Raw genomic sequence first — 23,360 nt, forward strand, 5'->3', positions numbered from 1 at the left:
TCCGTGGTCCACGGTAAATGTTCCTCTATCCTCTGAGTCTATGTACATAGGTGCCCAGCTCCCGCCACACGTTTCTGCAATCCTCCTGGAAACAAGAGACACTTCAGTTAGTACATCTTCACCTTATGAGCAGGAGAACTGTGTTCCTAATACAACGAACCTGCGCCTAGCACTGCTCCGCTACTCTCTTAAGTAGTGCTTCCTTGACAAGGCTGATCAGTAATAGGTGATATTTCCACTGCACAAGACACTTACAAATGTGGATTGCACAACACTGGACATTATATTTCTTCATTTCCATTTAATACTTGTACGGCTGCTGTTATTGTATATATATATTTATATTTCTTCATACATTCTTATATATTTCTATACTGTGTATTGTGTATTTTGTTGTACAGTTATTTTCTTTTCAATTTTAACTTATATATTTTATCTTATTCTTTCCCAGTTAAATTTACCCTTCATTCTAATTTGTGTTGTACAGTTATTTCATTTTTAACTTTAATTTTTATATTTTATTTTATTTTATTCCTTCCTAGTTAAATTTATCCTTTTTAATTTTCGTATTTATTTCCTATCTTATTCATAGCCTTTTCTTTTTTTCTTTAGGTCATGAGCAGTTGTGTAAGCATTTTACTGCATATCGTACTGTGTATGACTGTGTATGTGACAAATAAAATTTGAATTTGATTTGATTTGATTTGAATGTGATTACTCCAGGTGTGGCTGGCTCTAAGGCGGGAAGACTCTCAAGGCCTGGTGTGGCAGCAAAACCCGAACATCACAGCACACACACCCTTACATGTACACAGGGAAACGAGGGACCAGGATCAGACAATACCAAACAAACAACAATAGACAATCCTGAGAATCTGATAGACCGTTTTTTGGTAAACCCAATATTGCTACAAAAACTTCAAAGTAGAAGACACGTCTTGGGTCTGTGAGAGTGGGGACGGAAGAAGACCATTTTGAGACAGATTTTATGGCAACGGACCTTGGAACGGTATCAACGATGAATAGATTAACCAGCATTGCAACTATTGGACCATCAATGCTGGTAGGAAAGAAGCTGCAGAACTGCATTTGTGGCTGGTCAAAACTAACAACTGACATGGGCCAAATACGGCATGACATGGCTAATGACCTCAGGCAGATTAACAACACCACACTCCCAGAGAAACTGAAGCTCTGGTGCTTACAGTTTGGGTTGTTACCCAGACTACTGTGGCCACTGATGATGTACAGGGTCTCGCTTAATCATGCCAATCGAATGGAGAGGCTAGTGAGCACCTACATGAGGAAGTGGCTTGGACTTCCGAAATGCCTAAGCAGTGTTGGACTCTACAGCGACAGGATACTGTCATTGCCTATCCCTAACCTAGCAGAGGAGTTCAAATGTGCAAAAGTGAGGCTGGAGATATCACTCACAGACTCCTGGGACTGAGAGGCACTGCTCCCACCCTAGCAACGGGGAGGAAGTGAACCCCAGCCATGGCTGTGCTACAGGCCAAATCTGCTCTTCTCTATCGTGGGCAACGTCCAACAGGGCAGAGGAGGGTTGGTCTTGGAGCAGTAACACCTTTCTGGTAACAGGCATCTGTAACCGAATGTTGAAATATGATGGTGGAGGAGGTGCGTCGACAGGAGGATGCAGCCAGAAATGCCAGAGCTATCTCCCACCGATCACTCACCAATCACACATTTTCTTAAAAGCTTGGACTTTCCTGAGCTGGCAAAAAAGAGATTTGCGCTGCAATTTTCTCTCTACAGTCAGGGAAGTCCCCTGGCCCAGACGGCTTTTCGGTAGAATTTTTCCAAATCATTTGCCCCACAGCTCGTACCTCTACTCCACTCAGTTCTACCTGAAGCATTCACACAGGGCAAACTGCCAACCTCCTGGCACGATGCTTCCATAACTTTAATTGCAAAACAGGGGAAAGATCCAACTGAGTGTGCGTCATACAGGCCAATTTCGCTTTTGAACGTCGACTTTAAGATCCTAGCTAAAGCGCTGGCCCACAGGTTGGAAAGGGTCCTGCCAGCAGTCATACCTGAAGATCAGTCTGGCTTTGTTAAAGGTGCCACCCCTTTTTCAACATCCAACGCCTTTTTAATATCCTGCACATGCCGTCCAAGGACTCTCCAGAATGTGTTCTTTCCCTTGATGCGGAAAAAGCATTTGACCGTGTAGAATGGAACTATCTATTTGCTGTGCTGGAAAGATTTGGGTTCGGTCCCAACTTCATCTCATGGATCAAGTACCTATACTTGTCCCCTGTTGCGTCTGTTTGCACTAATAGCCAGAAATCAAAACCATTTCAACTTAAACGAGGCACACGTCAGGGTTGCCCCCTTAGCCCATTGTTATTTGATCTAGCTATTGAACCCTTAGCAATGCTTTTTCAAAGCAGTAAACTTGTCCAGGTTATACAAAGAGGTCAAACTGAACACAAAGGCTCTCTCTATGCTGACGATTTATTGCTTTCTATTTCAAATCCAAATACTTCCCTACCGTCTATATTGTCACTACTCATGCATTTCAGTCAAGTCTCTGGTTATAAATTAAATCTGTCCAAGAGCGAACTTTGTCTATTAAATGAAGAAGCGTTTCCAATAGATTTGTCAGGTTTCCCCTTTAAAGTGTTCAAAGAGCAGTTCACCTACCTGGGTATCACAATTACAAGAAAGTATAAACAACTTCTCAAAGCCAACTTTTTTACACTATTGAAGAATGTCAAACAAAGCCTTCAACAGTGGTCACCCCTGAACACAACTCTGGTTGGACGAATTAATTCAATTAAAATGAATATCCTTCCTAAATTCTTATACTTATTTCAATTTTTACCGGTCTTCATTCCCAAGTCTTTCTTTACAACTCTAGATTCTATAATCTCCTCTTATATTTGGAAGGGTAAACGACCTCGAGTAACTAAGGTGCACTTACAGAAACCTAAGACTGAAGGGGGTCTGGCACTCCCTAACTTCCGCTTTTACTATTGGGCTGCCAATATTCGGTCCCTGACCTACTGGTTACAGTCTGGGGAAGGTGTGGGCGCAGTTCAGGAGACATTTCAATTTGAATAATTTTTCACTTCAAAGCCCCATCCTTTCAAACCACCTATTCCTCCCAGCAACTTTGGACAACTTGTTCCAGGTCTGGTTTAGAGCAGGTATTATTTGCTTTAAAGATCTCTTTATACACAATAAACTAGCATCATTTGATCAGCTGGCAGGAAAATACAGTCTTCCCAAAACTCACTTTTTTAGATATTTACACCTCAGACATTTTTTGCAGTCCCACCTCTCCAATTTTCAAGAAGCTCCAGCTGCTAAGTTACTGAACGAGCTCCTTAATTTGCAACTATCAGGCAAAGCTGTAATGTCTCGCATCTATAACAAACTGTGCAGTGTAACCCCAGCTCCCGTTGTGGGCCTCAAGTCCACATGGGAGAAGGAGTTGGGTATATCTATGTCAGATGACGTCTGGGACTCAGTCTTCTCTCTGGTAAATTCTACATCACTCTGCGCCCGTCATTCCCTGCTACAATTCAAAGTAGTCCACAGGGCCCACTTATCTAAATCCAAACTAGTTAAGCTTCATCCCAGTTTAGACCCTCAATGTAACAGGTGCGGGTCTAATGATGCCAATCTAACCCACGTGTTTTGGACCTGCCCTGCCCTGGCAAATTTTTGGGAGGAGGTTTTCTGCACTTTGAACAAGGCTACCAGCCTGAAACTAGCTCTCAACCCCCTACTTGCTCCCTTTGGTACAGCGGGAGAGGATGATAAGTATATTCCCAGAGCAAAGAGCAGGGTGTTTTCGTTTTTTCTTCTCTCTTTTTGTTTTTTGTCTGTTTTTGTTTTTTTTTCTCGTTGCTTGTTTGGTAAATAATAAGAGAAGAAAACAATGTTCCAACATGAGTTCTGTTTTGTATTCATTGTAAACAGTTTGTGTTTTTCCATCTTCTTTTTTTCTTTGTAAACTATATCCACAAATACTCAATATTTTGAATAAAAAAGAAATGCCAGAGCTGTAGCGCTGGCCAAGCAGGGTCGCTGGATGAATTGGGAGTGTCTTGAAAAGAGGAAACTCAATGGAGTGAAATCTGCAGAATGGAGTGTAATAGGCTAAGTTTCATCATATGATGTGCTGCCTTTCCCCATAAATCTGCAGCTTTGGTTTGGAAAGGACCCATCCTGCCCCCTGTGTGCACACCCAGCAACACCAAGAACATTTTGGTTTGTTGTAGGACTAGCCTTACTCAAGGCAGGTACACATGGAGACACAACCAGGTCCTCGGGTGTCTAGCTGAAAAAGTTGAGTACAAAAGGGAATCCATTAACACCCAACCTTTCACAAACCAAGAGGAGCATCGGTATTTGTCCGGGAGTAGGTCAAGTTAAGAACTAGCTCTTCAACCCCCGGATCTGGGACCGCTGAAGGTCGCCAGGGATTGGCAGATGCAAGCTGACTTGGATGAGAGACTAATTTTCCCCACAGAAATTGTTACACCTCATTTGTGACCAGACCTTGTCTTTTGGCCTAACTCTCAAAAACTTGCTTATGTCATTGAGCTGATGGTACTGTGGGAGGATGTAAGACACATGCCCTGTGGTGGGCCTGCCTGAGCCGATGGTGTCTTGTGATAAAAGGCCGAAACACCCTGTGAAGTTAAAGCACACAACTGATGATGTGTCCTGCTGGTAAAGCTTCCAGGCTGCCTTTCCTCATAGTAGCCATCCCTCAAGACTTTCTCCATTAGAAGCAATGCAATATCAGGGATTGTAACAGCTAGTCCTTTTATTGAATCACAATATTCATTAAACCCAAAGCAACACATGAGACCCGGGTCCTGCAGCGGTGGAGAAATTGTTCTGGTGGCCTGCTGCAGATCTGGCAGTGGCAGAGAAAAAGTTCTGATGCCGACCACAGGTCCAGTGGCGGCGTGGCATGGCAGATGACCAGCGATATGATGGAGCTGCCAACTGTGGCTGAGCAGCTCAGGCTATGGTAGGTCGAATAGGTCCCCACAAAGAACAGACCTCTGGCGTGGGCATGGCAAGTCCAGACAGCCCACAGAACCTCTGGCTTGGGCAGAGCAGGTCCTTCCGGCATGCTGACCTCTGGCTCAGGCAGAGATGCGACTGGGCCTGAAAGCAGTGTAGAGGCCACAGGCGGTTGAGCAGGTGGCAGCATGGCAGCTGCAGGCATGAGCAGATGGCAGCGTGGCAGCCGTAGGTAGTTGGTGGTGTGGCAGCTGCAGGCGGTTGAGTAGGTGGTGGCATGGCAGCTGCAGGCGGTTGAACAGGTGGTGGCGTGCCAGCCACAGGCGGTTGAACAGCAACAAGCTGTGTGGTGGTCAGTTGGATCAGGTGGCAGGATGCTGGACAGACATGGCACACCCTCAGGGTTTAATCTAAAACCCTGGCTGCTAAGTTCAAAGGAAAACTTTTAGATATCGGTAAATACACAGAACACAACTACTGGTCTGATTTCCTCAGTTTTTGCACACCATGCCAAGTTTTGGGAATCATATTGTTGGCAAAATACTATTTTATGCTTGTCAAATAGTATTAAACAAACTAAATGGTCATAAACTGCAGTACAGAATTACTATGATCAATAAAATAAAGTTAAATCAATTATTACTGTTTATTTTCTTCTACTTTTTAAGTTTTCGTTTTTAAAATAAAGTGAAACTAAACTAGAAATGTGTGGTATGACGTTACTACGTCATAAAAAATCCTATGCTTTTAAAACAAAACGTTAATGTTAATTTTTCATTCATATAAATGTTTAGAATAATATGTTTTATCAGTGCGGCAAAGAAAATTAAAATAAATCCCAATCATTGATACGTCAGTGTAACACAGATTCCGAGTCAGTATTCCGTTTTTTAAGAAACAAAGCTTGAACTGGCAGGTAGCTGTAAAATCTGACTTCAGATCGGCACTTTTGGAAGCCACGTAACACGCAGCAAGCCTCGCGGTATTTACGCTACCCAGCATGCCCCGGTCTTCCTTTCTGCCTGAACCGACATGGTGGGTACATAGCTGTTCCTTCTGGGGGAAATATGTTATCTGTTGTATCTGTTTGCATCCTTTCATACATTTATATTTTTATACTGTAGAAAGTGCCAATTAAGTCTTTGAACTTTGTGTAGGGCCGTGATGTTAATATTGTGCTTTGATGCTGTGTTGTTTTTGCGAAAAACGTAGGTTATGTTGGTCGATGTGTAACCGGTGCTAACAGTGCTGTGGCTGCCTGTGGAGTGCTGAAGCTAAAGGCGATGAACATGCTTGTTTTAGAAGCTCGTTTTTGTTTTGTTTTTATTAAATTTTTGTGTTTTTCTTTTTAATTTTCCAGACGGTTGTATGTATTTTGTAAAGTAGAAGTACAATACTACCGGGGTACAAGTTTGTGTGCCCTGCTAGTTTACTGACTAGCATTAGGGAATGGGCCTGAGCGTGGGTCGGTATTAACCTTCCTTTTGGCCTCACATTAGTTGTGTTTCTGTCGTTTATTGAATGTATTCACAAACACGCAAGTTTTACCTACGTTTTCATTGATACGTTATCATCCTGAATCGGTCTTTAGTTCAGTGTGTATGACGTCCCTTAGGTGTTGGTGTAGCAGCATGGAGATTAGTTGAGCTCTGAAGTAATTCTCTGGCTTTTGGGGTTTATTTCTTGCTTTTTGCATTACAGCTCTAAAAAGAACTAAAGTGGTCTTTTGATTGTATTTTTGCTAGATTTAAAAATTATTTTGTGGGAAATTGACAAGGGTAGTTGCTAAAGCTAGGCTAAGCAACTCCCTGACACGGTTGGGAAAGGTAGAGCAGTGTTGTAAGTTTACATGCGGAGTAACATGTTTACAAGTTAATAGTCATGTTAGGTTAAAGTTGCTTGTGTTTATGCTTCTGTAACACACTGTTCCCTTTTCCACAGCCTAAGGGAAAGAAGGCTAAGGGGAAGAAGGTGGCACCAGCCCCTTCAGTGGCCAAGAAGCATGAGGCCAAGAAAGTAGTCAACCCCCTGTTCGAGAAGAGGCCCAAGAACTTTGGCATCGGTGAGTATCTGCAGGTGCCACTTTATTGGGGGCATAAGCTAGTGGTCATACAGGTGCAGATGATGTAAAAGAATATTTGCTATCTTAATACCACTGATGACAATATTCCCACCAAGATCGCTGATGCACATTATATTAACATTAAATTAAGAGAAAGTTTCTGTTTAATGGTAGATAATGATGAATTTGTTGTGCTTTACCACAGGCCAGGATATTCAGCCCAAGCGTGATTTGACACGCTTTGTGAAATGGCCTCGTTACGTCCGCCTGCAGAGGCAGCGCTCCATCCTCTACAAGCGTCTGAAGGTTCCCCCTGCGATCAACCAGTTCACCCAGGCTCTGGACCGCCAGACTGGTAAGTACAAGCAAGTGGTTTTCTTCTGTATGGCAGTATGTCAGAGTTGTCATGTGGGTTCTAAGAAGGACTGTTTCACTGTGCAAGTGATGTGAAAGAGTATTTGCTATCTGACCAGTTATGCGGACGATTTCCACCAAGATCACTGATGCATGTGTTTGTAATCATGGTAGCTTTGTAGTAAGCCAAACTTGTTGCCCAAATTTCAGTGTTTACATTTTTAATTTTAATTGGTTTCTTCCGCAGCCACTCAGCTGTTCAAGCTGGCTCACAAGTACAGGCCCGAGACCAAGCAGGAGAAGAAGCAGAGGCTGCTGGCTCGTGCTGAGCAGAAGGCTGCTGGAAAGGGAGATGCCCCAACAAAGAGGCCTCCCATTATCCGTGCAGGTGAGTTTGATTGAACAAAGTCCTGTCTTTGTTAAGCTCCACAGTTTAGTAAAAATGTATTAAAGTTTAAGACTTGTGCTGGCCTAGTTGGCAGCTCGGTCTTATGTATTTCAGGAGTGCTGCTGGAATTGTAGGTTTGCTCCTAAACAGTCTTAAACTGTGCATTAGAACCTATTTTGTGTTCTTGTTAGTTCAGCCTCATCTGACTTGGCCTCAATGCAGTGATGACCAGAATTTCTTCACCTGAAACTTGCTGTGATGGTTTTTGAGCTTTTTAACCCTGAGCGTTGGCCAAAAAATAATGAAAAGTTTTTCTGGATTAAGTTGGTGGATCAAACATTTTAATTTCTGCCTTTTGGTTTTCGCTCTCTGCAGGTGTGAACACCGTCACCTCTCTGGTGGAGAGCAAGAAGGCCCAGCTGGTCGTCATTGCCCATGATGTGGATCCTATTGAGGTGAGATTGGTGTAATATGTGAATGCATGTTGGGTTCAGTTTAGTGTAAAAAGTGGTCTCTGGCAATGATGTCTGAATTTCTTCACCTGAATCCTCTGTGTGGATCAAAACATACGAGCTTTTTAACCCTGAGCACAGACCACAAATGAAAAACAAGTTATCATTTATTAATTTTTGTAAAAGGCAATATGGTTGCCACACTCCATGGATAAACTCAAAATTTTTTGCTTCCTGAAATGTTAATACTTCCTGTGGCTCCCCTGAATTTCTAGCTCGTGGTCTTCCTGCCTGCTCTGTGCCGCAAGATGGGTGTCCCTTACTGCATCGTGAAGGGGAAGGCTAGACTGGGCAGACTGGTGCACAGAAAGACATGCACTTCATTTGCCTTCACACAGATTAACCCGTGAGTATGAACATACACTGAACTGTGCCCAAGTGTGACAGTGAAGTTTGGCAAATGATTTTTAGTACGTGTTCAATAACTGGCTGGAGAAAAGATTCGATACTTCCTCTGGAGTGAGATCTTAGTTCACATCTTCAAATTTGCTTGGATTATTTTCTACAGCAGTTGACTTTTTAATCAGGGACCACAATATGTATAAATTTGAAGTGACTTTTCAGACAGGAAAATTTAGTCATCTGAATACAAGTGTCGGTACTGCATTGACCATCTTTTCTCTCTTTTTTTTTTTCTTTTTCCCCCTACTCCTAGTGAGGACAAAGGTGCACTTGCTAAGCTCGTGGAAGCCATCAAGACCAACTACAATGACAGATACGAGGAGGTGAATAGCCATTACTCAGTTAGCAGTGTTTACATTTCACAAATCCTAAAACAAATTGTACAAATTTTAACTGTTCGCAATCTCATTTTCCAGATCCGCCGTCACTGGGGAGGTAACATCATGGGTCCCAAATCCACAGCCCGCATCACTAAGCTGGAGAAGGCAAAGGCCAAGGAACTTGCAACCAAGCTTGGTTAAATTGTTTGGAATAAAAAAATGTATGCCCTAAAAGAAGAAGACTTCTGTTGTTTAATTTTCAAACTAAAATGATAGAAATGTTAGAATCAGATTGCAGGTGTCAACACAGTGACAGCAGGAAACGTAAACATGGGAGCATTTTAAATTCTGATTGTTATAATAAGGGTGGAACTGACATTTTTAGGTTTCCCATGCCGAATCCTGAAGTGTCACAGTTTAAATCAAGATCATAATCTTGGGCATTATCTGACAAATTGCTTGAAATCGGGATAGTTTTTTTTCTTTAATAACTGAGAAACCACAACTTGAAAGGTGAAAAATATCATGAACTCTGCCTTTCAATTCCTGTAAGTGAAGACGTATTGATGGTCTAAGTTTCTGTAACTGGAGTTACTGAATCTGATCGCACTGAAATTACTTATATTTAGTATCATCCAGCAGTAAAGTTAACCTGTTTTTAAAAAAAAAAAAACAAAACAGAAAAACTGGCTTAAATTTAACATAAGATGCTTTGTCAAAACCACATAATTTACAGGACACGAGGCGCTTTTTTTTTTTTTCTTTCCCCAACGGTTATTATTGGCACATAGTACATACAACAAGGTAAATGACAGAATCCCCGATCTTGAGTACTTTATTTACACATGAAGCTATTTACATAATATATGTACCAGGCTGGAGCTACAAGTTAAGCACAAACCCATCATTCAAGTACCAAGTAAAATAATTTTATTGCTTTAAATCCTCTTGATGAACTTTGCATACCACATGTAGGAAGTAGCTGCACACAAACCATACCTAGAAGAAAAAAGTAATTCTGCATTTTATCAATCAAATGCACCTTGACACATGAGTGTAACAGATGTACAGCAGTCCAAAACAAAACACTCACCATGTTATTATGTACTGCATGTGTTCATTCCTCAGTGTGACCCTGGTCTGTCCACCTATTGGCCCACCAGGAATAGTGCTACCTGCGTGAGACACAAAACTTTTAATTACTTTCAAATTGAAGTGTTTCTGTTGATGTGAGTGAGATAAACAGCATACATGGAGGATTGCAGAGGTTTAATCTTAATGTAAAGTCACTGCGTCAAAGAGCACTAAACATACCAAAGTCGGCATCAATGAAGATGGGTGTGGCTCCAGTGACTTGTGCCATCGCTTCCAGGTCACGGTAATGCCAGCGGTTTCTCTCCACGTCATTGTTTGGTACAAAGGGTTTACGATTCTCTGTCAGTCTGACCACTCCCACCAACTCCACCTCATCCTCCACCTGCATAAAGGCAGCATTTCAGTGATTCAAGTGTTTACAACAACACAAAGGTGGTGTTAGTAGTTTAGCGAACAGTCAAGCGGTGTAAGTCAGTTCTGTAGGAGTAACATGACAATAAATGGGTCTTCGAGGCACTTTCACAGGCATATTTAAACTATTCAATTACTAAAGGGAGTTGGGGCCTAATTGAAGATGAATTCTCAGTGCATAAAGAGGTTTTCAAAACTGGAAACACCCCAGGCCTATACCAGGACGTGGGATTTGTCTTGACCAGGTAACTTCAGGGATGGTTCGCTTCTTACCAAGGTGGATCAACATAGTAACTTGTGCTCCAAAATAGGTTATCTGTGAACAAAGTAAGCCATACTTGTTCATTATTTTTCTTTGTGCTGTTTAACATGTTTAACATTAACACGCTAACTGGGGCCTGCAAAGTCTGGCATGTAGCTACTGGGTTTTTTGCAATTTCTCTAAGCATTGCACAGTCTGGCCTTGAGGTGTTTTGCCAGGACTTCCACTCCTGGGAAGACTGGAAACTCTTCAGTGTTTTCCATTTGTAAATAATCTTTCTCAACGTACAATGATGGATTTCAAATTGTTTGGAAATGGTCCTTTAACCCTTCCCAGATAGGCAAGGGATCATTGCTGTTATCTCTTTGGTATTCTGTTAACACACACATAAATGCTCCAGACCAGCGAACTACCAAAACCTCTACTTTTACTGAGGTGCTCATACTTGCTTATGATCAATGAATCAAGTGCACTTATTTATCAGGGTGTAGATCATTTTTACACATGCTGCTTCTGCATTTTGGCTTAGTTTTTGTTCAGTAAATAATTACATGGTGTGATGTGTCATGTTGTTGTTCATCTGAAGTTGTATTTAGCCGTTAAGACTTGCTGTCAACAAGATGACTTTTTTATTTTTTATTTTATTATTATGTCGTGGTATGTAAAACCTAAGAACTGAACTGTAGTCTTAGTTCTAACATAGCTTGTGACAAACCTATTAGACTTATAAGTTAGTCTTATTAGTCTTGAAGAATAAGTTAGTCTTTGTGCAATTAACAAATCTCAAAGACTTAACACTCCAGCCTGGTGTAAAACCTCTGTGTTTACCCAGCATCTGATGTCTTCCCCTCACCTGTCCCTTCATCCTGGTCTCTGGTCTTATTTTCTGCCTTGGCACGAATCCTCTGTTCACCAGGATTGTGATGCTTCAGTGACACAGACGGTATAAATCAGTGTTGAGAGCAGCGATGTATCAATCAATGTACAGATATTGCTATGGTGAGATGTTTTATCTGGCTCCTTACCCGAGGTCGGTACAGTGGAATGGGGTGATGACATTAGCGCCGGTCTCTGCACTTGAAGAGAGCCTTCCTGCTTCTCTGGCCTCTCTCTCTGGGTCGACTGGTGAGCGGGGCATAATGTATAGCTCTTGGGAGTGATCGTAACGTCCACGTACCTTGACTCTTCTGTACTCGAGGTTATTAACCTCATAAGGACTAGAATGCAAGGCGGGAAAATGGTATGTAAATCTGTGCCTTAATGATTCACATATGTAAAAAACGCAGCTTATTCAACTTCTGCACATTAAGATATTACATGAAGTGTTAAAGAGCACCTGTTATACTTTTTCATATTTTCTGTCATAGATACAGGACCTAGCCACTCTCTGCCACTTACTCAAGAGGAAGAGGAATGGGTTCTGCCGTAGTGAGTCGGGTCAGGTCATCAATCAGCTTCAATTTCCACTGACGCCTTTTCACCTACAGATGAAGGCAATGAAGACACTGGAGTACACCCAACAACAACCAGAAAGACGTAACTGCATTGTGTGTATTTAAAAAAGCAATAACAATCAACAAATAAGTGGTACCTGCCATGTGCCGAGGCCAAAGGTGGTGGCAGGGATGAGCAGCAGGAACCATTTAAGAAAAGAGTCTTTCTCTGCAGCTGTGGCTGCTGTGGAGCTGGACTGTCGTCCAAAGCCAAGGAACCTGCCTGGATATGTAAAGAATAATAGTGAAAGGTGGATTCCTTGGAGAATCGAACAGCATATTGACATAACAGTTACAAATAATATAATGGAATAACGTATATATGCTACCCAAAAAAATTATACACAAAGATTATTTCAGCAGCCATGGAGACAGACATTAATGTAAACCGAACAGGTTTTGTTGATTTTCTTATATTATTACGTAGTAATTACTTTTTTACCTAATTTCACCATTAAAGACAAAATACCATATAACAGATACAAAACAGATTTATTTTCTAGTCTTTTTTTTTAAGTGGAAAAAATATGTAACAGTGACTTTATTCGCTAATTATCTAAAGGTGGTGTAATTGTTGACAAGTTTAGTTTGTACCGTCTACACGTTTGAAGGCTCCTGGCAAGAAGAAAGACCTCTTGGTGTAAAATGCATGATTCTGAAATACAAATGTATAAAATAAACTCAGCATTTTTGCAAGTCGTTCACTCGGCGATGAAAATGACTTTGACGTTTTTTTTTTGTTTGAGACGAAAAACTGCGAAAACTAACGCACCTGTGTTTTTAGTGTCGGCAGCAGCCTCCGGGAGTAAGTCAGCAGAGATGTCAGAGAGACCATTCTGAATCAAAACAACGTGGAAATGGATGAAAATGGACGAGACAACCGGCTACATTACAACTACATAACTGACAAGTTTCTGCTTGGAGGGGGACCACTTCTGGTGTTACTACTTCCGGATTGGGGACGCCCCGCCCCTTTAAATTTTTACACACGTGCGTATGTGAACGTGTTGATGTTTTTATCGGTAAATATCGTGTGTGTGTTTTATCCGGATTAAAGGTGGGAGCCCGTTTCACTTGTCGACATGGATCTCGCCTCAAAGGATTCGTACATTCAGAAACTTGCAAGTAAAGTGTTTTCTCAACGAGACCAGGAGTCCAGGAAGAGACCGTTCGGTAATGTTAGCTAAATGCTTGGGTTTGTTTACATGGTAAAATTGAAGCTGTAGTGCAGACTTTAACATTTAGGTGTTATTTATTGTGGAAAAACTACGTAAAACTCAGCAAGTGTCATCAAACCTTGTGCCACGGTTTCACGTTTTACCTACTTTGTACCACAGGAGGCGCTACAGTGTTTAATCTGATGGCTTTATGCGCCCCTTGTTCATTAAAGTTACCAAACTGATAGCATGTCAGAAAAATAATCTGCTATTTCTCTTAAAATACTTTTTTTGTCCCCAAAACTGATTTAAAAAATGAGTTTTTTGTCATTTATTTATCTAAATTTCTAAAGGTATCAATTTTCTCCTTTTCACTGATTTCATTTATGTGGGAAGTTGTAGATAACAAGATTAATTTATAACTCGGTGGGAACTAATATTGTAAATGACCTTTTTATGTCTTTTAAAGTTGGCTCCATAGGTTTTTGGACAATGCTACTTTTTTGTTGTTTTTGTAGTTTTTCCTCTGTACACTGTTGACTTTAAATCAATCAGGCAAGTGCAGAGGCTCAACTTTTATTCAAGGGCTTTAACAAAAGTAATGCAGTAACTATTTAGGTGCCACAGAAGTTTTACACAAATCCCCCTTTTAAATGCTCAAAGTAAATAGACACATAAACTTAATTTAAAATATAAATAAAGTCTTAAATACTTCTGCAGTCTTCCTAAGCAGTAGATTTCTTAAGTCTACAACCTAGTGTTGTGTTTCCTCCCTTGAGATGCTCTGACAGGCTGTGCACCCAACTTAAAGACTTGGTTATATTCCATTGCAGACGCAGACAACTGAGATTCAACAGTAGTTCCCATTACACTTCTTTAATGTCCTCTTCAAGTCCATCAGCTGGGGCTAATGCATGGTTGTTGTCTAGGACTCAGATTTAAAATTATAGAGAAAAATCTATGCAATAAAAGTGACAATATGGCAAAATGGCTTAAAAATGTCTCATTGTACAAGTATGTGCACACTAGACCTCCAGGTGGACTACTTTTAAACCAAAGAGCTCATAACTTGTAGACATACATCCTTTGATCACATTATGCCAGGACAGGTTTTTTTCATATTAAGAAGTCATGAGATAAACTGACTGGCAGGTGTTTTACTGCTAATAGGATTGCTTTTATAAGAGAAGAGTCACCCACCAAATCAGCTGTGACTGGGTTTTTTTTTTCTCATGAAAAATGAGGAAACAAGCTGATCATGAGTTTACCAACAGAAAATTTCAAATCCTCTTTTCTCCAGTTAGCTGACGTTATCTGAACATGTTGCAGGCCCTAGGCTAGTAACTGTAATAGCAATGTTGTAGAACTGCAGTGACACATTATATACATGCAATCGTCAATATGTGCATTGTGTTTGTGTGTGTACAGTTCATTTCAAAGCTAAAAGTGACACTGGTCCTCCAAAGAAGAAGAAAAAATGCAAAAAGAAAGATGAGGCCACAGATGGCAAGACTCCCAAACCCCAACAGAAGCCTTCACCCTCTCCAGCAGCACAGAAAATCAAAGCTGCCGTGAAACCAAACGGGTCCAACACTGAGGCCGCAAATGGAGCTGCACACCAGAAGCATCAAGGTATACCAAGCCTACGCTGGTCCTGTGTGGAGGTTTTTCTCTTTACATAACTGGGTCTCATTTAATGCTTATTTTCTTTTTCTTTAAGGAGGAAGTGTAGACTCCAGCTTCACTACAGTCGATGTATTACGCAAAAGGCTCCATGAAAAGATTGAAGAGTCCAGAGGACAGGTATGCAGTTTTCAGAGATGGCACAGTATGAAAGACAGAGACTGTAGGGGGGGAGGGGTACTGAGGATCATCTAAAACAGGAAGTGATGTCACCGCTGGGTGCCCTAGAATTATTGTTGAAGCTTAACCATGTTAACCTGTCTTTTATCAGGGAACTCCAAAGGATGCATTATCAGAAGCTGTCCAGGCGAAGCGAGCAAAGCGAAAGCTGGAGCGGGAGCGCAAGAAGAGGAAAAGAAAAGAATTTCTGATGAAGAAACTGGCTGAAAAAAGTGGGAAAGAACAGCCGTTAGAGGTAAAACAGGAAGAGGAGCACGTCCCTGCCTCGAGCAAAAGAAATGAGACTGCTCTGGTCTTCAACAAGGTTGAGACGGTGGACGAGGGTTATATAGACAAGAAACAAAAAAAGAAGATCAAGAAACAGGGGATAAAAGGCCAGATAACTCCTCTGACGGGGAAGAACTACAAGCAGCTGCTCAGCCGCGTGGAGGCTCGCAAAGCCAAGCTGGAACAGCTGAGAGAGAAAGACGAGGAGAAGGCCTGCGAGATGGAAAAGAAGATCATGTGGACCAACATGCTCTACAAGGCAGAGGGCATCAAAATCAAGGACAACGAGGAGATGCTGCGCGAGTCGCTGAAGAAGAAGGAGAAGAGGCGCACTCAGAAAAAGAAGAAATGGGAGCAGCGGAGCGAGCACGTCCTAGAAAAGATGCAGCAGCGGCAGGACAAGAGGCAAAAGAACCTGCGGAAACGCAAGCAAGTCAGGGCAGAGAAGAAGAAGGACAGGGCGCGGAAGAAGGGCCGGGTGCTGCCTGAGGACTTGAAAAAAGCCACAGTTTAGTCGAAGGAAAGACAACTTGCATCTTGTTTCAGTTTCTGTATGGCACTGTGATATTCACATGATAATAAATGTTCTCCTTGTGCAGATATTGCCTGACCCTAATGCCCAGGAGAAATACCTTGTTTCATGGTCAATAAAATGGTATTATGAACATGATAATGAATATAATTCAAATTAACAGGCTCTGTGTGTGTGTTCGTGTGTGTGCCTGTTGACCAAAAAGACGCTGGTTAGCAAAACATTTGCATAGCACAAATACAGCCAAGTAAGCCTGGTTTTCTCTCAGGCCAAACGCCAATGAGCGCCAACTCATTAAATATATTTTTTAATTTTATCGATGTAATTTTTTTAATTTGAACTATAAAAAGATTAATGACTGTGGTTTAACTTTTTTTTCGGACTACTTTGTCACTGGCAGTGATAAAAGTCAGTCCTGAGGCTGCTGGAGGATTACCTGAGTCCTCTCCGGAAAAAAAAAAAAAAAAAAAAAAGCAACTGCAGGAAATGAAACGTTCAGGAATATTTCTCCTAAATTCACGGCTACTTTTTAAAACAGTATTTAAAAAAATAAAAACTAGCATATGGTTAGTTGATGACATATACGTCAACAGAGCTGAACCGCGGCTTGAGTTTTGGGCCCGTGTTTGTCTGTTGTCCGTGACGTTTCTAATTGTAATATCTCGCCACGCCCACACAGGAAGTAGATATCAAAACACAAGGAGGCTGAAGGGGAGTTGCTGGGACCTTCGTTATCAACTCGCACTGGTCCCAAACAACAGCAACCCTGGACTTTCAGGTGAACAGAAACGTCTACAGATATTTTTTTCCTTCTGCAGGGACTCAGTGACAACATTAAATGTCGTCTGCTCCTGTGAGGCTGTGATCATTTATTAATGGGAATAATCAGGAACATTGCAGCAAGTTTGGTCCTACTTCGGCAGAGTTCAGTTAAAAACAATCATAAGGTAGGCACAGCTCCGTTAAACTGAAGACAGAGGTCTCCAGCATGACCGCGTATTTTAAAGCTTGTTTTGTTGCTTCAGGTCATAATGTCCAGGCGACTTCACGCACGCAGGACAGACGGGGTGGATAAGAATGTCTGGTGAGTAAATACACTGAAATGTCCGTGTTTTTGGGGGGATGATTACTCAACCAAAGGTAAAGTATCATATGTGTAATATTTTAACTATAACAGCAAAGTAATATTTCACAACAGAGTCTGCAGTTGCTGAGCACGTTTAAAGTTGCATTCAGGTACCTGCTCATTGGGCGATTTATGGTTAAAAGAAGAAGAAGAACAGAAACAGAAAGAGAAATGTTTTTGTCAGCATATTTCACTGAACTGAATTAAGCTGACCTGCTTTCTGCCTTCTCCTAAACAAATTGTTTAACTGAAAAAAGAAGAAAAATAAAAATAAAACTCTACCAGTTTGTTGCTTATGACCTGCCTCCTACCTCCACCAATCGGATGTATCACCTACATCTGATTGGTTGAGAGCAAGGTCGCACAGTTTGGAGCTGAGCCACTTTCTTTTTTTTTTTTTTTTAAAGTGTCACAAACTAATAAAAATGTGCTTCATAGTGGAATCCATATATGTCATTATAGACAGCAGAAAAAGTCAGGTGTTTTATTTAATTAAGGTTTTTGCATATTTTTAATTATTGAAATATTGCCACATTTAGCCCACCAGAGCTGTTCACCCAGCCCCTAGAATATGACTGAATACAGGAATAGCCTAATAAGTAGTATCTCTCATTTAACATTTCTTGTAGTGTTTCATGTGCACGTTTTATGTCACCAAGCTATAAAACCATTTCTATGACCACCAAACACAGCTAAAACGACAAACAATTAAAGAGCGGGTAAACAAATTCAGTGAAAAGATGCAAACACAAATTGCAGATTCCCAGACTCCACAATGTACAAGTACATTGCATGTGTAGGCGATGATTATCTTGAAAGCTTCACAAATATGAAACCTAAAATAGTGTATCACAATCGCCCTTTAGTGGCTTGCTCCAGTTCAAGTAATGCAAGTATTAACAGTGACAAGGGATAAGGAATAACGTAAATTTAGAAATAGATAATTAGCATAATTAAATAATATATTACCTATGATACTATTTTTATTTTATTTTATGAGAGCTACTCACAGTGTCTCCTGAGAAAAATTCTGGCCCTTGGATAAATGTAGTTGTCCCCAGCCCTAGGCTTAATGGTCGAGCTAGTAAATTACAGTTTGCTCAGATGGGCCCCGAGTGATCAGATGTGTGACTTCATGAAGGACTGCACTGCATTTTTAACCCTTGGTCTCCGTCTCAAATACTGAGACACTTCCACATTTTGATTGCGTCTTGTTTACAAAGGTCAGCATTGAACACTTTCATAGTTTAGTGTTTAACTTTTACCCAAGTCTGTCATCGTGGGTCAAGTGCAAATGTGTCTGTCACAAGCCAAGCAGATTTCTGCAGAATATAATGGCAACTATCACAAAAAGAATGTGCATTAAATACTTATGTATGATACACGTTTTAATAGGACTTATTAAAAAAAATGTCAGATCCCTGTCATTTTTAAGGAGTCATTTTTTGATTCACAAGTCTAGAAAACTAATTAAACTTGGTCCTTCAAATATTTTAGGGTAAAGATGCTACCACTCTAAAATATAGATTCTCAGAAGTGTAACTCAAGCTAAAATAGAATGATGGATGCTTGAAATCAACAATCTTCTTAACTGAGATGAATTGAAATGGAACAAACCCTCTGATTGTTTCATTCTTACTGACACATCTCGTAACATCATTGCTTTGTCTCACTCACCTCACGCCCACAGGGTTGAGTTCACACAGCTCGCAGCAGATTACAAAGCAGTGAACCTCGGCCAGGGATTTCCCGACTTCTCCCCTCCGCAGTTTATCCAGGAGGCCTTCTGCAAGGCCATCAACGGAGGACCTCAAATGCACCAGTACACCCGAGCTTTTGTAAGCACAAAGGCATCCCAAAGGGGGACCCGATTTCAGTCATTTTTCTGAGGGATTAAAAGGACAGATGAAATTGAAATAGTTGCAGAGCAAATAATGAATGGCTTTTTTATTATATTCTTTCCTCAGGGTCACCCCCCTCTTGTTAAAAGTTTGGCTAAATTCTTTAGTAGGATTGTTGTACAGGACATCGACCCTCTCGAAGATATCCTGGTGACCGTTGGTGCTTATCAGGCCCTCTTCTGCGCTTTCCAGGGTCTGATTGATGAAGGGGATGAGGTACAGAAATCAACAAAGTGATAAGTAGTGCTGTCAAAAAACAAGAAACTAGTGATCAACGTTCAAGTGAAAATATAAAGAACTGAGAGTTGGGTTTTTTCTCTCTCTTAAAAAAGTAATTTACGTTTCAGGTCATCATTATCGAACCGTTCTTTGACTGCTACCAGCCCATGGTGGTGATGGCTGGAGGAAAGGCAGTTTATGTTCCTCTGAGACCAGTGAGTGGTTCATGTTTCTAAAAAATAGAATAGAAACTGATAATTTCACATTTTCTTTTCAATTTAGGATCCTCAATGGTATGGATCCTGTACATATTTCTTCTCTTTTGTGTTTTCCCATTTGCAACAGAGAGAGGGCAGTGCTATCCTATCAAGTGGAGACTGGGTTCTTTCTGCTGACGAGCTGGCCAGTAAAATTACTCCTCGCACTAAAGCCATTGTTATCAACACTCCCAACAACCCATTAGGCAAGGTAAGATTAATTATGCCCTCACGAGGCCGTTACCGTGCACATAAGTCTGATTTGGGTTGTGGAATTTTCAACTAATGGGATTTTATTTTCTTGCCATTTTCTATGTTTTCATTTAATATATCGACTTTACTCTCGGATACAAACATGCATCCGTGTGTGTTACAGGTTTACAAGACAGAAGAGCTCCAAATGATTGCCGATCTGTGTATTAAGCACAATCTGCTGTGCTTCAGTGACGAGGTGTATGAATGGCTCACGTATGATGGAGCCAAGCACATAAAGATAGGTGGGATAGCAGATTACACACAAACTAGCTAGCGACAGTGCCGACGTGTCATCTAATGTTTGTTTTTCCTATTCTTTGGCAGCCAGCCTTCCTGGCATGTGGGAAAGAACTGTAACTGTCGGCAGTGCCGGAAAGACATTTAGTGCTACTGGCTGGAAGGTAACACACAGTCTGTAGGGTCATTGTCTTTGCAACACGTTGTTAGTGTGATCTGATTTGTTTTTTTACTCATATTTTTCAGGTTGGCTGGGCCATCGGCTCTGGAAATATCATCAAATACATGAAAACCATCCATCAGAACTCTGTTTATCACTGCGCAACAGCCGCTCAAGTAAATGCATACTTTCTAAATTAATATTAGTACTACTTTAGTAGGGCTGTGAAATTATAGCTATTTGAGCAGATCAATTTTGTTTTGTTTCTTTCTTCTTGTGCTTTATCTAATCAGAATTGCTTGATCAGGTTAAATTTTAAAACTCTCTCCATCCTTCTTCCTTACCACCAGGAGGCAGTCGCTCATGGATTTGAACGGGAATATGAGCTGTTTGGGACTCCTGAGAGCTACTTCCAGCAGCTTCCCACGATGCTGCACCACAAAAGAAAGAAGCTGGCCTCGTGTCTGGAGAGCGTGGGGCTGCAGCCTATCATGCCAGAGGGAGGCTACTTCATGGTCACAGACATCTCCTCAGTCAGTGAGTGATGAACAGTCATCTTTGTTTTATACATCTTTCATCATCTGAAATCAGTATTTACCTTTTTGTCTTTTTTCCTCAAACAGAGGTGGACCTGAATGACCTGAGCACAAAGGATGAATTGTATGACTTCAGATTTGTTAAATGGCTCATTAAAGAAAAGGTAAAAATGTAAGGTTTTATTGACGTTTGTTTGGAGTAAATGTGGGGATATAAAATGATTGATCTGGGCACATGTTGTAAGGTCATCCTTAAGATGATCAAGGGTGGAGGGTGGATAGAGAAGATGGAGCGAAGATCGAGGTAAAAAAAAAAAAATCCTGAAAGGTGAAAAACAGTACTGAAGATTCAAACTCTCAAATGTAAACCTACACCACATTGATGAGACATAACCAATCAAGTCCTTCTGCTTAGACCAGCGATTAAAGTGCGTGGTACATATCTGAAGGGTGGGTAACAGAGACATAAAGAGTTGCATACTTTTTGATGAATGCTCCCTGAGCTTGGCGAATTCTAGAAAACTGTTGGGGATAGATGCCCCCATGTAAGGAAACTGATGATGAACAGGACAAACTTTCAGCATCGATTGGAGACAATTGATGCTAAGTGGTCAAAATCTGATCCATTGCCACAGATTTTGAGTTTTCTTTGTTGTTTTTTCCTGCCTTTTCTATCTGCAGGGTTTAGCAACAATCCCCGTCTCTGCGTTCTACAGTCCAGAGCACAGCAAGGAGTTTGACAAGTACATCCGATTCTGTTTTGTTAAGGTAAACCTGACCTTTCTTACTGAAGTGGTACATCTCAAGAAACAACTTCCTGTTTGTCAGTCTTTCTGTCTCTGCTTTCTCCTCACAGGAGGACTCCACGCTGGATGCTGCAGAGGCCATCTTGAGAAAGTGGAGTCAGAAAGAGTAAACTTACCACTGATGTGAGGCTTTATCCGTCCACCCAGATTCTTCCAGTCTGCTTAAACTCAGGTGTTGACCTGATCCAGTTAAAGGTGCACGGACAGAGCATCCACTTGCACTTGAGCAATCACTGAGGAAGTATTTTTCAGTAAATATTTTTAAGTTAACAATATACCTCTACATCACAGTTTACCTCCAGGGATATTTGCCCTTACTTTGAAGTAATGAAATCACTGAATAAAAGCATCCATTAAACTGGTAAAATAAGTGCTCTGTGCTCAGTAACCTCATCAACACTTATGTTGCACTCCTGCCAGATAAAGGAATTTGTTTAGAGAGAATTTTTATTTTGTAGTCATTTCTAGATGGATGTGAGTATTGCTGAACCAGGCTTAATGTATTAGTCACAAATAATCAGCCTAATTTAATCATCAGTGATGAGAAGAGTCAATATATTCCTGATCACTTTATGATTGCTAATATTAATTGTTCTCACATGAGCCATTGGCTGAGGAAGACTGGGAACATGAGCCACCCATTCACTCTGTAACAGCCACTCTCCCACCACAAGTGGGCACCAAAGCTGGTACTTCCACTTGCTTCATTTGGCAGTGCTTTATACTGGATGAATAAAACCATCCATTTTCTGTCTCTGGCTGGAATTAAACCAACAACTGTTGGTAAGGATTTATACAATGAAATACATTCACTAATAGAAGGTCTCATTTTTTGCATTAAGAATTGAGGCGTATGAGTGTTGCACTAAAAATGGGAATTCTGTTTTCTGCGAGTAGATTTTTCTATTGATTGGATGTAACTGCCATCATTTTAAAGGCTGTTATTCATTTTACATCAAAGGACTTTGGTGTGAAAATCTGACATTAGCACAAGAAACAAGAAGTGCTAGATAAGGGTAGAAAGAGTTGTATGTGTGCTTTCAGATGATGATGATGATAATACCACTACTATTACTACTACTAATAATAATGATGTCAGGAGGGGTAGCACATAGAGCAGTATTAATTCAAAATAATAATGGTGGCATACTGTGACACGGCTATTAATTTGTCAGTTCATTAAAAATGTATTTCAAAGATATCAGTGTCTCACTTCTTGTTTTGTGGTTAAGGGTGCCTCCTGAATGTAAAGCCATAAAACCAGTTATCTACCCATTTTTGAACTTTATATTAATATCAGCATAAAGCACTTACAATTTTATAATATACATGTTTTTGCACTGTAAAGTGTTTGTCATCTTCAATAAGGTTTGTATGCACTGTGTTACCTTTGGTATTTATGCTGATTTTGTGCCTAAAGACACATTCTTAAATTGTTTCTTCAAAGACACGGCATCATGCTGGACTTTGCACATGCCACAGTAATTTGGGCTGCACCTTGCCGTTACAGAAATAAGTGTTTTTAATACCGTGGCTTCTATTTATTACAAGCAAGTTTACACACATGTATAAATGAAGAAAATAGCATCTGAGCTATGGTTGTTTCCAACAAACAGTGACAAACCAGATGACTTGGCATCAAAATCAATACGGATCTCCTCTGGGATTATCGGTATGTTGTATCTGTTTCGGAACGCTCTGTACCTGCAAAATTAACTAACATTGTTGAACA

General features: G+C 40.8%; 4 protein-coding genes and 4 non-coding genes across 8 annotated transcripts; 7 read left to right on the plus strand and 1 right to left on the minus strand.

Moving 5' to 3' along the window:
- Positions 1–6,906: 6,906 nt before the first annotated feature.
- Positions 6,907–9,288, plus strand: rpl7a (ribosomal protein L7a; the record flags this gene model as incomplete). The annotated part of the gene is made up of 7 exons (XM_026173383.1): positions 6,907–7,075; positions 7,281–7,430; positions 7,677–7,817; positions 8,193–8,272; positions 8,545–8,675; positions 8,985–9,054; positions 9,148–9,288. Coding segments are annotated over 7 exons (846 nt in total), but the record flags the coding sequence as incomplete, so codon positions are not given.
- LOC113027523 (small nucleolar RNA SNORD24) lies at positions 7,130–7,203 on the plus strand. The gene has a single exon (XR_003273083.1). It is a non-coding gene; the product is annotated as a small nucleolar RNA SNORD24 (small nucleolar RNA).
- On the plus strand, positions 7,512–7,583 carry LOC113027524 (small nucleolar RNA SNORD24). The gene has a single exon (XR_003273084.1). It is a non-coding gene; the product is annotated as a small nucleolar RNA SNORD24 (small nucleolar RNA).
- Positions 8,034–8,106, plus strand: LOC113027520 (small nucleolar RNA SNORD36). The gene has a single exon (XR_003273080.1). It is a non-coding gene; the product is annotated as a small nucleolar RNA SNORD36 (small nucleolar RNA).
- LOC113027518 (small nucleolar RNA SNORD36) lies at positions 8,333–8,409 on the plus strand. The gene has a single exon (XR_003273079.1). It is a non-coding gene; the product is annotated as a small nucleolar RNA SNORD36 (small nucleolar RNA).
- A 580-nt stretch (positions 9,289–9,868) lies between the features above and the next one.
- On the minus strand, positions 9,869–13,169 carry surf1 (SURF1 cytochrome c oxidase assembly factor). The gene is made up of 9 exons (XM_026173372.1): positions 13,085–13,169; positions 12,907–12,967; positions 12,411–12,535; positions 12,218–12,300; positions 11,845–12,036; positions 11,673–11,745; positions 10,366–10,528; positions 10,145–10,226; positions 9,869–10,050 (listed from the first exon to the last, which is right to left on the minus strand). The coding sequence occupies exons 1-9, from the start codon at positions 13,145–13,147 to the stop codon at positions 9,990–9,992; spliced, it is 903 nt and encodes a 300-aa protein (XP_026029157.1). The 5' UTR covers positions 13,148–13,169; the 3' UTR covers positions 9,869–9,989.
- Positions 13,170–13,289: 120 nt separating this feature from the next.
- surf6 (surfeit 6) lies at positions 13,290–16,308 on the plus strand. The gene is made up of 4 exons (XM_026173370.1): positions 13,290–13,485; positions 14,898–15,101; positions 15,190–15,272; positions 15,424–16,308. Exons 1-4 carry the CDS (start codon positions 13,395–13,397, stop codon positions 16,111–16,113), a joined length of 1,068 nt encoding a protein of 355 aa, XP_026029155.1. The 5' UTR covers positions 13,290–13,394; the 3' UTR covers positions 16,114–16,308.
- Positions 16,309–16,783: 475 nt separating this feature from the next.
- kyat1 (kynurenine aminotransferase 1) lies at positions 16,784–22,829 on the plus strand. The gene is made up of 13 exons (XM_026173365.1): positions 16,784–17,078; positions 17,157–17,215; positions 18,948–19,095; positions 19,225–19,374; positions 19,506–19,592; positions 19,723–19,845; positions 20,011–20,131; positions 20,214–20,290; positions 20,373–20,462; positions 20,637–20,823; positions 20,910–20,986; positions 21,504–21,590; positions 21,679–22,829. Exons 1-13 carry the CDS (start codon positions 17,007–17,009, stop codon positions 21,736–21,738), a joined length of 1,338 nt encoding a protein of 445 aa, XP_026029150.1. The 5' UTR covers positions 16,784–17,006; the 3' UTR covers positions 21,739–22,829.
- The last annotated feature ends 531 nt before the right edge of the window (positions 22,830–23,360 follow it).

The sequence above is a fragment of the Astatotilapia calliptera genome, chromosome 7, assembly GCF_900246225.1.
Source record: "Astatotilapia calliptera chromosome 7, fAstCal1.2, whole genome shotgun sequence".
Taxonomy (NCBI): Eukaryota; Metazoa; Chordata; class Actinopteri; order Cichliformes; family Cichlidae; genus Astatotilapia; species Astatotilapia calliptera.